Consider the following 18,027-nt stretch of genomic DNA (forward strand, 5'->3'; position numbering starts at 1 on the left):
TTCATTATATTCATGAAGAGAAAAACTACATCCACTTTGTTTTATCTGATTGCTTTATCCGCAAAAGAAGTTTTATCGATGACTTTGCAATATATATGTTTTCCTAATTCTAACGTCTACCCAAACTTAACTTTTCTATTTAATTACATTTTAGCTATAAATACTAACAAAAAATAAGCTAAGACAAATTAATATTCTTAAATTCTAGGTAACTGAAGCAATGATCATGCCATTTCTCATGACAGTACAAACGAGCTTGAGTAGTCAGTAGCTAGTATACAATTTTCATTGTTCATTTATGTGAGTTTAATATGATTTATATGCAAATTGATATGGAGAGTATGCTTGCATATTATCATGAAAAGTAAACGTTTCAAATTTGCTTTTTAAAGTCGAACTGTCGTATTAATTTAAAATGTAAAGACGAGAATAGTAAAACGGTGGTACGATCTAAAAATAAATACAAATCTGTAATGAGGACATAAGAAAGATTCCCATGTATACCGGAATTAAGCACTTTATAACAAACGCTTTTTTGACAAGGTCTTCATACTGACCAAAGAATCTGCTTTATATGTAAATACATATAAATAGTGTAAGATGTGCAGTTTTTATATGAAATTGAGTGTACATTTTGTAGATTTATATGCATTGGTGTATACAAAATATAGTTCGATATTTATAATAATATACGATTTGTAGTTTTATTTTGTAATATAGTGTACAGTGTGTAGTTTTGTATATACATGTATTACAGTGTACAATGTTTAGATTTATACACTCAGTATGTTAATGTGTAGAATATTTAGCCCTATTCGTACATGGACATCATATACTTGTATATATTCAATGTCATCGATGATGATGTTTGTGTTCCTCGACAGTTCTCAGTCAGAGAGATATAAACACTGAAACATACTGAAAGGGAAAAGAAATGCAGGGTTGTTAATAGTAATTTAACAACAAGTTCTATGATAAACGTGATGACTTTAAACCTCCCTTACTTATGCAGCAATATACCTTAATAACTTCCCAGATAGCATGACTATGTTGGGCCAACATTTGTAAAAGGTTGTATGGTTGGCGTAGGGGTAACAACGTTGGGCCAACGTTGGACCAATGTTACCAAGTCAACCTTCTTGACCATGAAAGAATTCCTATGTTGGTCATACGTTGGTCCAACGTAATCAACTTCCATTCACTTTAGTTCCCAAGGAAGGAAGGATCCTGGTATTGGTTTAACGTTGGACCAATGTTTATAATACACCCTTAAAGAAAAGTGTATTTACAAGTTGGTAGTAGTATGTTGGCCCAACGTTGGCCCGATGTTTGTAATACACCCTTAAAGAATGTGTCTTATCAAGTTGGTAGTAATATGTTGGCCCAACGTTGGCCCATTGTTAGTAATACACCCTTAAAGAAAATGTCTTATCAAGTTGTTAGTATTATGTTGGTCCAACGTTGGCCCATTGTTTGTAATACACCCTTTAAGAAAGTGCCTTATCAAGTTCAAGTAGTATGTTGGCCCAACGTTGGCCCGATATTTCTAATACACCCTTAAAGAAAATGTCTTATCAAGTTGATTGTATTATGTTGGTCTAACGTTGGCCCATTGTTTCTAGTACACCCTTAAAGAACGTGTCCTATCAAGTTGGTAGTAGTATGTTGGCTCAACATTGGCACAATGTTTGTAATACACACAAGTGTTATTTTGTTTAGGTGTTTAAAAGATGGGATATTCATATAGGGCCAACGTAGGCCCAATATTATTATACTGACAATTAATTGATGGTGTCAATTTTATAATTAGCTTTTGAGCTTTACGTTGGGACAACGTTGGCACATTCTGAAATAATTAAGAGGACTTTCTATGTCCATGCTTATCATTGGATGACTGCTCTTGTTTAGATATGATATTTTTAACTTTGCACTTAAATGATCACTGCACCAAAGAGTGTTTTATTCTTTTTTTGTATTGAGTTTATGCTTATATTTATTTGTAATAAACCAGATAGCAGAATATCGTTGGCCTAATCTTACATTATGGTTGTATTATCTATGTTTGGTTACCTTTATTGGGCCAACAATGGCCCAACATGGAATATCGATAGCTGGTTATGTATAATGGTGCGCTAATGTTGGGCTAACTGTTCGCATTATATCATAAAATTATTATCATGAGAGAAAATATTTGTTTGGGGATTGGCATCGGCCCAACGTTGGCCCAATATACCATGAATCTGACTGAGCATGATGGGTAGACAACAACTGGGCTACTTGTAATATCCGCGCCATTTTTAATTTGACACGAGCGAGCGTAAGGAGACTGATACCTTGCATATCTGCATCCACTTTGTAAGTATTTATAATATGTTTGCCTCGGCACAGCTGAATTAACGTTTAGTTTTTAAACGATATCATGTACAAATCAATGCAAAGCAGACACGGGGAAGTGCAGAGGCCAGGTGCTGTTGGGTCAACACTGTACCCCAGATGGCATGCTAACATTGGGCCAATGTTGGGCCAGTGTAATCGGTCACATCGGGCCAATGTTGGCAAATGACATTGACCCAATTTAAGTTTGCTCATCGGCCCAATGTTGGCCCGATATGTTGGGCCAACGTTGGTCCAGTGTAGAGTGTTATTTCTACAGATATTGGCCCAACGTTGCGCCAACATTGGCCCAATGAATGCGACATTGTTTGATCAACGTCAATAGGAACATTGGGCCGATGTTGGCAAATGACGTTGGTCCAGTGTCATTTTGCTCCTTGGCCCAATGTCGGCCCGATATTTTGGTCCAATGTGTACAAACATTTTATTGTTACAAATCTGTATATAAACAAATCTGATCGTCTCTACAATCAAAAATAAATCTATAAACCAATCCTACTTGAAAATACAAGCTAGCTAAAATGAATTTAAAAGGCTTGTTAAAATTCTTATAACTTATCAAAACAAAATAAATTATCAATGATTAAATGTTTTGTTTTTATACAAGAAAAATAAAGTATAAAATAAATGAGTTTTGATACAGTTAAAACAATAAATAATTTGCCCCTTATTTAGATTGAAATGTGTGACTAGTAAAATACATTTCCGAAGTCTACCACTTAATTTACTTATATACACTTAACGTCGAGCATATGATCAGACATTTTGAAAATGTTGAACTTGTTGAAGTTAAAACTAAATTTATTCAGTACTAAACATAAATTGGTTTCTTTCAATTAAAATTTGTTCAGTGTAACGACTTTTCTATACATGTATTTTATATGGGGCAACATTGAATCAAAATCGTTGTGATGATAATGATGATCAAGCGTAGAAATGTTATGCATAAATGCCTTCATCATGCAAGTTAATCACTTAATCACACCATGAAACAAAAAAGACGGTTATTCCTTAATTGACAGCTTAAACATATAGTGATATACTTGTAAATTTAATCGTATGTTTACTCTTTACTGAGAAAAGTAACAAATGTATTAAGTACCAAATACTACAATTTTAGTGCTACTGGAGATTTTAAAAAGACATTCAGAACACAATCAAAGAGTAGCTAAGGTATGCCAAGGACAGGGATGGGGGAGGAAGAAACAGACAGAGAAGAAAAGAAGGGGAGGAGGAGACTCTGGAGAGAGAAGAGGAGACTTAGGAGAGGGATCAGATGGAAAGTGTCAGTGCCTAGCTTTTTTCTGTTATGTACTGTGACAAACCTGTAGTTCTATCCTTTTCTGTGTCTGTTTGTCGGTTACAAACACGATGCAGATGCCAGAAACATTTTTTGTGTAAGTAAACAAAATGACGGGATTCATTTTAGTATTATTTTAAAAACAGGGGGGCTTTGTTTATTTGTTTGACCTGCTTATTGATACTTGCAATTTACTGAACTTGTGCATAAATTTACATCAGAGAGGGAGTATACATTCATGTAACCCTACATGTATCGCTTGAAGTGAGCATCAACTTTTATTTCTTTATTAATGTTTTCTTCATGCACTGAGCAATAAAATACTAGTATGTTATAATTTAAATTTATATTTTGATTTCTTTTTCCTCAGTTTTTAATTAATGCTATGAGATATGTATTGAGAATATGTATTAAACTATTCATCTAGCATATTTAGATAGTATTAAAGGGTTTTTACCATTAAACTGTACTAAACTAGTATAACCTTGATATATGTATTTGTTTGTCAATTTTGAGGACAAATGGCCAACCAGTAAGAGCAAATGAGTTGTCATGATAGAGAGCCATTAAGATACAAACCAACGTTGGTCCAAACTGATGTTTGCCTAATATTGAAAGAATAAGTGGCCCAACAATGGCTCAATAATATCCGTTCGTTGGTCCAGCAAGAAGCCAACAAGTTGGTCTGATTAAGGGCCGATGAGCAAATTACCGTTGGGCCAATATTAATTGCTTACAATGGCCCAAATGTACAAAAATGACGTTTGCCCAACATTGAAAAAATACAATGGCCCGACAGTGGCCCAATATTAACTGTTACATTGGCCCGACAATAAGCCAACAAGTTGGTTTGATTAAGGGCCGATGAGCAAATTACCGTTGGCCCAACATTAACTGCTTACAATGGCCCATTTGTACAAAAATGACGTTTGCCCAATATTGAAATAATACATTGGCCCAACAGTGGCCCAATATTAACTGTTACATTGGCCCAACAATAAGCCAACAAGTTGGTTTGATTAAGGGCCGATGAGCAAATTACCGATGGCCCAATGTTGAATACAAATGGTGGCCCAACATAAGGAGCATTGTTGGCCCAACAAAGGTCCAATTACATCCTGCTATCTGGGTTGTGGCCTTCAACTCGACATTTAGTTATATCAATGACGCATTGTCAGTTAACAATCGTAATTTCCATTGTAATGTCGATACTATATATCCTGGTGAGCTTGAGAAAAAAGATAACACACAGACTGACACAACTGTTTGATATTTGAATATTTTACTTGAAAAAGACGTTAATGGTAATCTAACAACCAAGCTCTATGATAAACATTTTTTTCTCTTTTATTAAAACATGGTACATAAATAATTCATTGTACACAAAACGATAATACATACATTAAATACTGCATATCTATTTGAACATCAAAATCACAAGTAATTGCCTATTTCTAGATATAACTTATCATTAATTACATGTGCTTTCCTTAGAATTGCTTTTTGTAGACAAAGACGATTTTTATCTTATTTCGAAAAATTTCTGTATACATATTTTCTTTTTCAAATCTACATTTCATTTTATATTTATAGATGTTAAAACATAAAAATGACAATAAATTATTCAATCTCGTTGTTTTTGATTTGATTTCATTGTAAAAACCTAGTACAAGTACTTTCCATGTGACTTCAAAATCCAAAAATAAACTAATTTTTTTCCATATATTTTCACAGAGTTTACATTTGTACAAGAGATGTTCATTGTCTTCAACAACCATACAATATTCACAATAAGGTTCTACATCTTTGTTCCATTTACTTACATTTAGATTATTATTCAGTATGCAATTCAGTAATTTATAATTGAATTCAGCAACATTTTTTTTCATACATATACTTAATTTTAGCTAGATATACATTTTTCCAGATATATTTGTAACTAAGATCGAAAGTCTTTTGCCACATATTTTCATAAACTGATCTTTGAAATTTAATGTTTACCAAAATTGAATAATAAAAATCGCATTTAAGATTTTCTAGAGTTCTTACACTATTATTTCTAAATAAAAATGACACTTCGTTTTTAATATAAACAAATTTGGCATATGTACAATCAAAATAATGATTAATAAACAATGATAAACATGATGACTTTAACTTTTCAATCGTCAACTTCCCTTACCTATGCAGCAATATACCTTCATCAACTGCATACAGAATATTATATCTCTCATTTGATTCTATACGCAAGAGCATGCTCTACGTATGAAAAATTTCGAAAACAATGTATATTATTGGCAAACAAGTTGAAGAAAAAAGAATATCAGCAGTCTCGTTTAAAGTCATTTCGTAAGTTCTATGGTCGATACAATGACCTTGTCAGCAAAGATAATTTATCATTGAGTCAAATGCTGACTGGCGTTTTTCTTACTAATTATCTGTCCATTATTTATGCACTGAATTGACGAAGGTTTTTTCAGGCGAGTGTGATCGGTCGGCAGGGGATGTGCACTCCTCCATGGCCCCTGATCCCACCTCTGATGTTTTGGAGATCCGTGTTTGCTCTGCTCCTATTTTGTATTGTTTTCTGAACTTTTGATCTTGAATACTGTTTATTATCTCCATATGTTTCACAATATACGAAATGCTTTTTGATATATGGCCAAAAATTATTAAAACTGGTCAGAGGTTCATCTTGGTTATTGTCCACTGAATTAATCACCGAAAAATAGAGAAAGAGATTGATTCGAAAACAGTACATATAGATTTCGACCGATTCTCAAAGAACAATCGGTATTTATAGATGATGTGAATTTCTTGTAATTATGACACGGTTGACGGAAGTTCCATGGAGTCTGGTTATTAAGTAGTTTGTTGTGAATTTATCCTCCATAGAACCTCTCACTCATCGTCAGAAACGGTCTAAAAAGGCAGCAATGAAACATATGGAGATATTCAAGATCAAAAGTACATAAAACAATACAAAATAGGAACAGAGCAAACACGGACCTCCAAAACATCAGAGGTGGGATCAGGTGTCATGGAGGAGTGAGCATCCCCTGCCGACCGAGCTTCAATAACACATGATTTAAATGAGATTTTTGCTACATTTTATAAAGATTATTATAAATTTTAGATAGTAATACAGGAAATCACGTCTGAAAAATAAGATTATTCCACCCAGATTTATTATTTTTTCTTTCAGTATATTTTGCCGGTATTCAACAAAGCTAGCATACGGTTGCATTCCCTCGTTAATATTAAAATTTTAATTAATTGCTTATCAAGGAATCTTTCTTAGATTTTAGATTTTGGGTACTGTCCCCTTACCAGCTGTTATTGATTTCTACGAGTGTGGCCATGAACTTGACCTCTATTCTCTATTTCGTTTTTTCTTAATAATATTTCTTCAAGACTATTTCTTTATATTCTTAACTTGTGAATTTGTCGAAACACATGGGTATCTTTTTGCTAAATCAAAAAGTGTACTCAATTTGTTAAAACATGTACATTTCTGTCTGTTCACTAATGCATGACTTAAGATTGCAGAAAAGTATACCTTGCTGTGCATAATAACCCCAGACATTTAAGCTCCATAAATAAAAACAAATAAGTGCAACGTATTTTACTTCTTTACAACTAATGGAGCATATGGTATCCGGAAACAAACGAGAATAAGGTAAGGATGCATGATTTAGAAATAAAGATAACAACACAACAAAATATCTGTTACATTCTCTTTGAGTATGAAAGACAAATACGTACATAAAGATAAAAAATTCTCGACGGAATGCCATACAGTGTATTAATTTGTCAGATTATAAAATAATAACACTTTTAATTTAATGCCCTCATTATGAAACAAAGGCTACAACTACCGGAATATTTCTATGAACAGATCCGCAAAATGTGAGGTTGCCACCTTCTTTGGAAAAAGTTTTACCATAGTGTAAATTTTCCCTCAGAACCTGGTTGACTCTTCCCTCTCCAGAAGACATTACATTTATTGCTGCAAGGTCGAGCACTGACCAGTAAATTCCAGGATTTACTTTGCTCGTCAGATTTGTTTTGAATGACTCTCCCTAATTTTTGCATACTGAGCATTGAATTTTATTATTACATGTATATGTTATAGTTTTCAGTTCAAATGAAACATTGAAAGAAAAAAAGAAACCGACTTAGGGAAAATTGAAAGCCTTGTTAATTATTTCTGCACAGATCTATCCTTAATATATTTGACATTGTTGAGTAGGCATCCACAGAAATAACAAAGTTTTTTCTCCTTTTTAGGTAAAGATATTCTCAGGTTTAAAGAGAAATAAGTTTAAGTAATTTAGAAAATGAAGGACATAAAACAGAGGCAGATCCTGGCTTATTGCTCTCTTTCTGCTGGCTTTGATTTGCTGAGTAGCGCCTACAATTTCTACTATGTTAAAGTCTTTCTGAACTTCTACCACATACAGGAATCCTGGTTTCAGCTGTCTCAGATTCTCTTCTTGGTTTGGAATGCCATCAACGATCCCCTGTTTGCTTACTATTCAGATAACAAAAACTTCAAAATTCTCAAAACTCGACGGAACATGATTCTGTACTCGGCTCCATTTTTCTCTTTGTCTTTCTTAATACTATGGTTTCAATGGAGTACAAATCCTGTGCTTGTGGGTCTTCATTTAATTTTTGCACTGTGTTTCTGGGACACACTCTTCACATTTATTGGTCTGGCGGCGTGTTGTCTTTTCACCGAGATTTCACAGGACAATGAGATGAGAATCACCTTAACTCGCGCCTAACAGGTGGCCTCTTTATTCAGCTCCTTCAGTGTTATGGTGCTAGAACACGCTTCTAATGGCCTACAAGATTTCCAAGCATTCCAAGTGACCAAAATACTGATCGCAATACTAAGTTGGTCCTTAATGTATTACTGTGGAAAAAACTGCCACACCCAATACGATCTGCAGCAAATGCAGCAGGGAGAAAAGTCCCCGGATGAAGTGTGTCACGAGGGAACTGGGCACGAGTCGTACTGACAGCAGACATGGCAGATCGTCAGAGACATCAATTTTATTTCGTTTGTGGTCACTAACTTCTTTCAGGAATTTCATCGAACGTTCCTGTACAATTTTATGGCCATTATTTGTGATCAGTTGATATCAGCAGATGAAATCAGTCAGACTGCTAAGAGTACTTCTTATGGCAGTGTTCCTTTTGCTTCAAAGGTAAGGAATCACAATTGTGGATATGTATAAAATACGAAGACATAATATAGCTTAAAGAATAAAAAATAACATTTTTATCCAGATTTTGAAGTTCTACCACATATACAAAATTTAAATATTTTCAAAGTTCCCCATAAAGGTTTAGAATGGTTTATTGATCATAAAATCTAACAACATTTCCCATTATATAATAGTTTATTGCTACATTTCCAGATTCTTGTGATATCAATAGCTCCTATTCTACGTCATTTCTCCTACAAGAAGGTGATCCGCGCCAACTTTATTTGGAAAATCTCTTATTGGGAACGGCCATCCCTGGATTCTTATAGGTTTCCTCCTTATAGATGAGTGAGTTTTCTTTGTCCTGTTTAAAAAAACATTTAAATCGTATGCCATTACAAGCACTATAAAATAGCAAGTCGTAAGTTTTCGTGAATGGACTAAGCTCATACCTCTTGATTCAATTTTTGATCAAATAATTTCGGAAAAGAAAGCCATTGTTGCTCACAACATTACAACTCACTTTCTTACTTTGAAACTTTTACACTTTTCCAAGTGTCTCCAGTGTTGACATTCAAGTGTATCTTTTTAAAATATAAGTTATTTTAACCGCATCTTGGTTCAGCTTGGAAAAAAACCCCAGATGTACTGATCTTATATGCACTAGAATTCTGATATTTGTTTATTCTGTACTTTGAATATTTATTGGTACCTTAGTAACAAAAAAATGAATGGATCTATACAGAACTACTAGCAATAATCAGATTAATACCCCTGTATTTTGATGTGAAATACCTTTTTAGACTGACACTTTTTTCCCAGCTGTTTTGCCAATGGTACGTTTTCACTGTTTAATCTTCCCTTGTCTGATATTGCTGATGCAAATATGGTCAAATACAATAGAAAGTAAGTAATTGTTCAGTGGTTCTAGTCTTCAATATTCAAATGCAATAGGAAGTAGGTACCCTTCCAGTTTTTGAATTTACCAGGTGGTAGTAAATACAAAAATTACAATATGACAGTATATCATATTGCATGTTCTTTTGGGTAACACTGATTTTAACACCCACCCAAAAGAAAAAAAGAACAATTGTCAAATCGAGGCGGTCCTCAACTGTAACAAATTATAAAATGAATCTTAACCGATAAGAATTAGTATTTATCATGTATAGTAAATGAAAACAATTTTATTTTTTTTCTACATTTAATACAGGCATCCAATATCATCGATGGTGTTCGGGACAAATGCTTTGTTTGTGAAACCTGCCATTTCATTGTCTCCAATGTTGGTTGTCGCCATTTTAAACAAATATGGGTGCAGTCAGATTAAAAAAATCAACAGGTGACATGACCAACCCCTCGGTTAACCCCCTTAATGCGGCACAACTTGAGGATCTGAAAGGAGTCATGTTTTCTTTGGTGTGCTTGTACCCAATTGTATTGGGTATCATACAGTTACTAAGCTGGTCGTTTTACAGAATCTCAAATAAACAAGAATTGGAAATTAAAACAACATGGTTATGAACAGGAAACAGAAAATATATTTTTTGAGTTTTCACTTAATTAGTTAACTTACATATCTATGTATCATTGAAAGTACTCGATTCATGGACCACGAAATCATATAAGTTTGAGTACAGACATCTAAAAAAAAATACATGTTGATAATTGCAATGCATAAACTATTTTAAAATATTTATTTTTGGTCAATATTAGAAAGTTGAAGATAGATATTTCAGAAATGCATTTATTTTATTGAACAAAATAATGGAAAAAGACAATGATATGATCAGACAATGTAACCCAATCCTTTTCCCTCCCTGTGCGATATAATGTAAGGTGTATAAGCTCAGATCATGTAACAAGGGGAGGAGGAAGAGCCAGCACAAAAATATTATAAAACATGATAATCCAGGAACTCTTCAGACCGAGGCATTAATGCATAATTTGTAAAAACTGATAAAAATACAAGAAGTGAGGAAAAATAGAATAAAAATTTAATTCGTAAAAATGTGTTGAAGTTGTGCATATAACCAGGAAATTGTTTTTTTGAAATGTAAAGAGATAAACATCGACACGTTTACATCAACTACTTCCTTCTCATCTATCGTCATTAAAGGTTTAAAACTGACCTCAGATTCCTTTATGAAATATCAAATCATCGAAATGTCGTCCAATGTAAGCATGGAAAATCAACATTCCAATGGGTGACTGGAAATTCCAGAAGCCCCCCGTTTTTTGGAGAATACCCATACAGAAGGGTAGAAGCCCCATTAAAGTGGTAGAAGCCCCATAAAATTGAATGAAATGGGGTACATAAAACCCTAAGGTGATGTTTAAATGAATGATATCAATATCCGTAAATTTTTATAGCCAATTTTACCTCAGAGTCGACAGAAATCGGGCGCCATTACTGGTTTACCGTACACCACGCCCGATCTAATTTCGAAGCGAGCTGCTGTTTATCATCGTATAGATAAAGTTAAAATTATTCATTTTAATTTTAATATGTTTGTTATGCAAGATATATATCAAATATTATATAATAATTTTTTTTTTTAATTAAGAACGTTAGCCATTAAGATAATTTAAGATTTTTTTTTTTATTTTTGAGATTTTAGAGAAATTCAGAATTTAGAGATATGATTATATCCAAAAGCTTCAAAGCAACAATAATAATAAAAAAAATAGTAATGATAATTAATAATTACTTATATGTTTCAAAGAAAACAAAAAAATAAATAAATTTTAAAATATGAAAATACTGAATTCATTTTTGAGATTTTAGACAAATTATGAATTTAGAAATATAAAATGAAATTCTAAGGTTCAAAGCAATAATAATAATAATAATTAAATTTTAAAAATGAAAATAATAATTACTTATATGTTAAAAGAGAACAAAAAGTAAATCAATGTCAAAATATGAAAATACTGAAACCTGGAAAGAAATAGTAAATTAAAAGAATACATCAATTTTCAAATATATATATATAGATATTTTATTTCAAAGTAACCTTTTTATGTTCTTTTCTTAGAAAAAAATTCAGATGTTTTAAATATTTTACATCAGTTGTTTACATTTTGAATTGTCTTTAAATTAAAACAAATATGAATTTAAAAAAAGAAAAATAAAGTAAAAAAAACCACACCACGGAAGTTTTGATTGAATTTTAACTGCGAAAAAATCTCAGTCTGGTTAAGTGAACTGAAAATCTTTTATCATCTCCAAGCATAGGTATTTTATGTAATGTTACATTTCATTGCCAGTTGAATCTGTCGACTAAAAATTTCCATTGCCTCTCTGTTCAAACTTATCCCATCTTCACGCCAAATGTTTTTATTTGAATTCATTAAACCCCTACATCTCTCCAAAATATCACATTCTGTGAATTCCCATATTTTCTTCGTAGTGTGTTATTTATGTCAAAAACAGTAGAATTGTACTTTCCTGAATCCATGGTTCCACAAATCATTTGCCTAAACAGACTTCCAATAAATATTTTCTGAACCGAATTATTTCTTAACAGTTTTTCAATAATGTTTTGGATTCCTAACACTATATCTGACAGAGAAGATGAATATATACCTTTTTCTCCCACTTACAGAAACACTTTTTAACCAGTCTTAAACCATTAAAACAAGTGAATACTGTTTGGTGTTGTGTTAGATTAGGTTAGGTTAGGAACATATATTTTTTTTAATGTTGCTAATTAAATCATAAATTCTTTCCATGAATTTTTTTATAATGTTATTTAATTTTAAGTCAATTTCTTTCATTTGGCTGTAATATGTTTATACATGAACAAAAGATTGACTAGAAATAATGATAAAGTATCTTTATTAAAATAAGTCTTTTTTTAATCTATTTTAATTTTCTTTTAATCTTTCGGTCCTTTGGCTGTGATATTTTTCTGTGTCAAAATTCAAATCATGGCTCTACAATTAAGGAGGCCTCCACGTGGCTAGAGCTGGGAACATAAGGAAACTATGAATATTTTCCAGGTATTACTAATTTAAAAGGTCTTTATTAAGTTATCATTATTAATATTAGTATCAAAATTATCAAATTCATATTTTCCTTATTTTCCTTATGTGTGTGCTAACGTCCTTAAAATGAAAATTTGTATTTAAAGCATATTACCATTTCATATCAACATTATTTTTAAAAAAAGATTATATTACAAAATCATTTATTTTACAATTTGATAATGAAAGTCAAGAACAGTTGAGCATAGTCAAGGTTCAGTGTATATATACACATGCCCTGCCAGAGGGGGGTTGGTCAGACTAGCTGAGAACAGGTGTTTGATCAAAAGAAGTTTATTGTCAACTTGACCAAGTGTCAACAGCTGTGTATATATTGCATGTACACACGCAGGCGTGTCTCTCTATCCCAGTACATAACAACACAGCTAGCTGATGTAAACCCACTTTACAAGTGTTTGCATATGCAATTATGCACATTTTATTCATTTTTATGTAACTTTTTTATTTCCTGGACCTGGATTCTAATAATTTCATTCTAATGGATACATATTGCTTTCTAATATCAATGAGTATAATTTGTTCTATTACATGAACAAAAAAATGATTAAAAAAAAAAAAACCTCCCCCAAATAAAACAGAACCAAAAAAAAAAATTACAACAAGTAACTGGAAAATAATAATGGATGCATGAATACTGAATTTCAAATATAAATAAACAATTGGAAGAAAAAGAAACCAAAACAAATACCTTTGAAATTAAATGAATTAACAACTTAAATCATTTTATTCATTAATTTATTTAACTTAATTTTACATTATAAATGATTGGAATTTTAAAAAAGGAACTTTATTAATTATTAATTGCCTAGTTAAATTCATTTAAAACACCCAATCAATTAGTATTTTCACTGTTACAGTAATCTCTATCAACAGGTTAAATCTCAATGTTTTTATGTAACAGTCACATCATCTATAAAAATATTTTCATATTTTCAATAATGATTTTCGATATAAAATTCTTTTTAGTAGGTACAAACCAGTGTGGATAAAAGTACTCAAGGAGGCCATGAAATATGTTCATAATTAATATTTTATTTCATTTAGGAAATATGTAAATATTTAATGCTTCATTTATATTCTTAACTTTCCTTTCATATATATATATATTTTTTTAAAATAAAAATCATATATTATATTATTCACTTTTGATCAAGATAATGGTAATGATTTTCACGGATTACTCTAAACGACTTCAGCGATCGCGATTTTAGATCGGGCGTGGTGTACGGTATGTGAAGACAAGAAGAAATGGCGCCCGATTTCTGTCGACTCTGAGGTAAAATTGGCTATAAAAATTTACAGATATCGATATCATTCATTTAAAATCACCTTAAGGTTTTATGTACCCCATTTCATTTAATTTTAACGGGCTTCTACCACTTTATTGGGGCTTCTACCCTTCTGTATAGGTATTCTCCAAAAAACGGGGGGCTTCTGGAATTTCCAGTTACCGCATTCCAATTCATCATCAGATCTTGTTGAGTCACCTTCCATCGTGCCTCCCGTGGTACTTTGTCTTCTAGGAGTTGCTAGCAATGGTATTGCCGTCATCATAGTCTGTTGCTCTGTGAAACAGCATCAGTGGCGGCCATTTTATCGCTTTATGTGTGGACTTGCTGTGCACACTTCGGTGTGATGTTGGCGTTACCTTTTGCTATTGTTAGATACGCAACACACTTCGAGTACAGCTATTCACAGACTGTATGTGATTATAGGGCTGTCATTCAAATGTTTACAATAATGGCTTTTGCAATGATCGTATGCACAATGTCCCTGGAGCGATTCTTGGCTTTGATATTTCCATACAAGTTTCAGTCTTTGCCAAGAGAAGCTCGAAGCATCGTTATAATGATATGTATTTGGGTGGTATCTGCTTTCCTATCGTCTGGTCATCTGATGGCGGGAAGACCCAGTAAACGATTTTATCCGGATTCGTGGTGTTTCGTGAATTTTGAGTCCCAGGATGCAACAGATCGAGGATTTTCCTACCTGTATGTTTCGGTGGGACTTCTTGTACTGATTACTACCTTTGTAACTAATGTAAGCCTTATTGTAGTAATCATCAAAAGCAATTTGTCAAAGTCTTCCAAATCCATTGTTAACACACGCGGAACTCGTATTATTCTTTTCCTTTTCTCTGTGGTGTTGCTGTACAGTATATGTAGTCTGCCAATACTGGTAAGAATTCCGTATAAAATAATTATCATGAATTGCATTTGTTACTTAGAATAATGGATTTGTTAAATAATTAACATTTTGTTTTATTACTTGCAGATAAATATGCTTGGTCGTCTTTCTGGAACTTTTAAAGGTACACAGAAGTTTGAATTGCTTGGCATAGAAATGGCAACTACTAATTCAATCATTGGATTTACATAATCTTCCGAGAAGAGACAATCAACTTCGTCCGGGGATTATATAAAAAGCTCACGTGCACCATTTGCAATTCAAGAAAAAATGAACTGGAATGGCAAGATTCAGAGACCCCAAACGAACCTAATACCGGTAGTTTTACTGTAACATCAGCATAGGAATACTAGTGTAGTAGAAAAGGAGAAATGCACAAAGAAAACATATGGCTGGACCGGGAATCGAACCCGGGACCCCTGCATTACTAGTCAGGTGCTCTTACCACTGAGCCATCCAGGCCAATATCCACGGACCGTAAAGCCCCAACTTCTACATTCCTTCCTCCTTAAACAGTCTTCGACCTCGAAGACATAAGTTCTAGGGCCCTGCCAGGAATCACTTACTTACACATACACTATAACCTGAACAAGGCCCCACACACTGGTCACTAAATGTAGTAGGAAAGGAGAAATGCACGAAGAAAACAAATGGCTGGACCGGGAATCGAACCCGGGACCCATGTATTTCTAGTCAGGTGCTCTAACCACTGAGTTATCCAGGCCGATATCCACTGTCCGTAAAACCCGAACTTCTACACTAGTAATGTTAGTGTGTGAGTAAGTAAGGGAGAGGTAGGGTGTGTGTGAGGGTGTGTGTGTGTGTGTAAGGGGGAGGGTGTGTGTGAGAGAGAAATTTGCATTAAATTCAAGAAGAGAAAAACTGTATTTACTCTGTATTTTATCTGATTGTTTTATCCGCAAAAGAAGTTTTATTGACGATTTTGCAATATATATGCTTTCCGAATTCTAACGCCTACCCAAACGTTAGTCTTCTATTTATTGAAACTTTAGTTATGAATAGTAACAAAAATAAGCTAAGACAAATTAATATTCTTAAATTCTAGGTTACTGAAGCAATGATTATACCATTTTTTATGACAGTACAAAAGAGCTTGAGTATTTAGTAGCTATACAATTTATATACAATTTTCATTGTTCATTTCTATGAGTTTAATATGATTTATGCTTGCAAATTGTCATGGAAAGTAAAAGTATTTTCAAATTTGATTTTTAAAGTCGAATTGCCATATTCATTTAAAATGAAAAGGCGAGAATAGCGAAATGGTGGTACGATTTAAAAATACTAGTAATGCAAATCTGTAAATAGGACATACGAAAAAATCCTAGGTACATGTATACTAGAATTGAAAACTTTATGACATGCATTTTCTGACAAGTTCTTCATATCCACCAAAGAAACTGCGAAATTGAATGCTGAGAGGCTTGTTACACCAACTTGTTTGGCAATAGGGTGCCTTACTCTAGAAATTGTTCTACTTATCTAGTGTATGCTTTAGCGTTAAGAATCAAATTGGAGACATTACTCCATATGCAGTAGTAAAATACCCAATACGAAACTGTGGATTGTTTTATATATGTGCTGGTGTCCATCAAAATCATGTCATTTTTTTAGGATGTTTAAGAAAATATTTTAAACGAGGAAAAAACATTACAAATCCATGTTTAATTGGAATATCTGGATGGGGAAAGTTTATAATGTACATACTGCTGAGAACTATTTCTACTATCTTGCAAGCATTGTTTATTCTCAATTGCTGAGGAATCCTTGTTATTTCGTATGTGTTTTTGAAAAGACAATTTTTATATTTAATTAACTTGACAATGGTTACACTGTTGTGCTTAATTTTGCAAATTTTTTCATTTGTCATTAAATTTGTTCATCCATCTGTGTATGTGGAACCTTTCCCTTGATGCTCTCCTTAAGAAAACAAACAAAAGTTAGCTCCCTGAGATATTTTATCTATGAAAATAAAATTAAAAAGGTATTAACTCGGTCTTAGCAAGGAGTATTATGCTTTATTAAATCCTTTTCAGATTATTTTTTATGTATTAAGGTTTGGAATGATGTAAAATTTTATGTGCATTATTGTGTTTAGGTTATGTTGTATAATCGTTTAATCATTTAAAATATTTAGTTTATTCTGTATAATAGTGTAAGATATTTAGTTAGTTTTATATGTATAATAGTGTAAGCTGTTTAGTTAATTACATCCAATCATGAATAAGATGTTTAATCATTATTTTATGTATAATTATTTACGATGTAAAGTTTATTATATTATATAGAAGTGTAAGATGCTTAGTTTTATATGTATGATAGTGCAAGCTGTTAAGGTAATTATGTATAATTGTGTAAGATGTTTAGTCTTTTATGTATAATTGTGTAAGATGATTAGTTAATTATGTCTTATGGTGTAAGATATTTACTTTATTATCAAAATACACGTACGTAAAACTGTGTAAGAAGTTTAGTTTAGTTAATTATGCATAACTGTGTAAGATGTTTAGTTTATTATGCATAATGATTTATTCTACCTATTCTCACTCTTTTGAAAATCAGGTAGGAAAATGTAACATTTTATGTGGGAATAGGTGGAATTTTTATGTAAACAAATAATTTACTATATAAACATATAACTGCTGTATAAATAGTGATTATTGAACAACTTAACGACGTTCGATCCTGATATTTAAAGTCTTAAACTTTTTTGCCAAGTATATTTTTAGTTTCTACATACATAGCTTAATTAAAATTCAAATCAAAAAATGGGGGTCAATACGCTTCTTTTGGCGCTACAATACATTAATATGACCTTTTTGCACTGAAATGTGTCTTAATTAAAAATTATATTTTTGA

The 18,027-nt window shown here is 32.4% G+C and overlaps 1 protein-coding gene, 1 non-coding gene and 1 pseudogene across 2 annotated transcripts; 2 read left to right on the top strand and 1 right to left on the bottom strand.

Moving 5' to 3' along the window:
- The first annotated feature begins 8,023 nt into the window (after positions 1-8,023).
- Positions 8,024-10,434, top strand: LOC134277468 (transmembrane protein 180-like; annotated as a pseudogene).
- Positions 10,435-14,724: 4,290 nt separating this feature from the next.
- Positions 14,725-15,434, top strand: LOC134277464 (prostaglandin E2 receptor EP4 subtype-like). Its single transcript, XM_062759797.1, has 2 exons — positions 14,725-15,000; positions 15,235-15,434. Exons 1-2 carry the CDS (start codon positions 14,728-14,730, stop codon positions 15,337-15,339), a joined length of 378 nt encoding a protein of 125 aa, XP_062615781.1. The 5' UTR covers positions 14,725-14,727; the 3' UTR covers positions 15,340-15,434.
- Positions 15,435-15,536: 102 nt separating this feature from the next.
- Positions 15,537-15,610, bottom strand: Trnat-agu (transfer RNA threonine (anticodon AGU)). Its single transcript has one exon. It is a non-coding gene; the product is annotated as a tRNA-Thr (tRNA).
- Positions 15,611-18,027: the final 2,417 nt, after the last annotated feature.

The sequence above is a fragment of the Saccostrea cucullata genome, unplaced genomic scaffold (genome assembly GCF_032062105.1).
Source record: "Saccostrea cucullata isolate Sc308-1 unplaced genomic scaffold, CSIRO_AGI_Scuc_v1 ctg6612, whole genome shotgun sequence".
Taxonomy (NCBI): Eukaryota; Metazoa; Mollusca; class Bivalvia; order Ostreida; family Ostreidae; genus Saccostrea; species Saccostrea cuccullata.

What these genes read in the sequence shown, in the direction of transcription:
- LOC134277464 (XM_062759797.1), top strand. Translation starts at nt 14,728, where the DNA reads ATGTCCCTGGAGCGATTCTTGGCTTTGATATTTCCATACAAGTTTCAG. An exon ending in TTACTACCTTTGTAACTAAT is followed by an intron (nt 15,001 to 15,234) that starts GTAAGCCTTATT and finishes TATTACTTGCAG; the next exon opens with ATAAATATGCTTGGTCGTCT.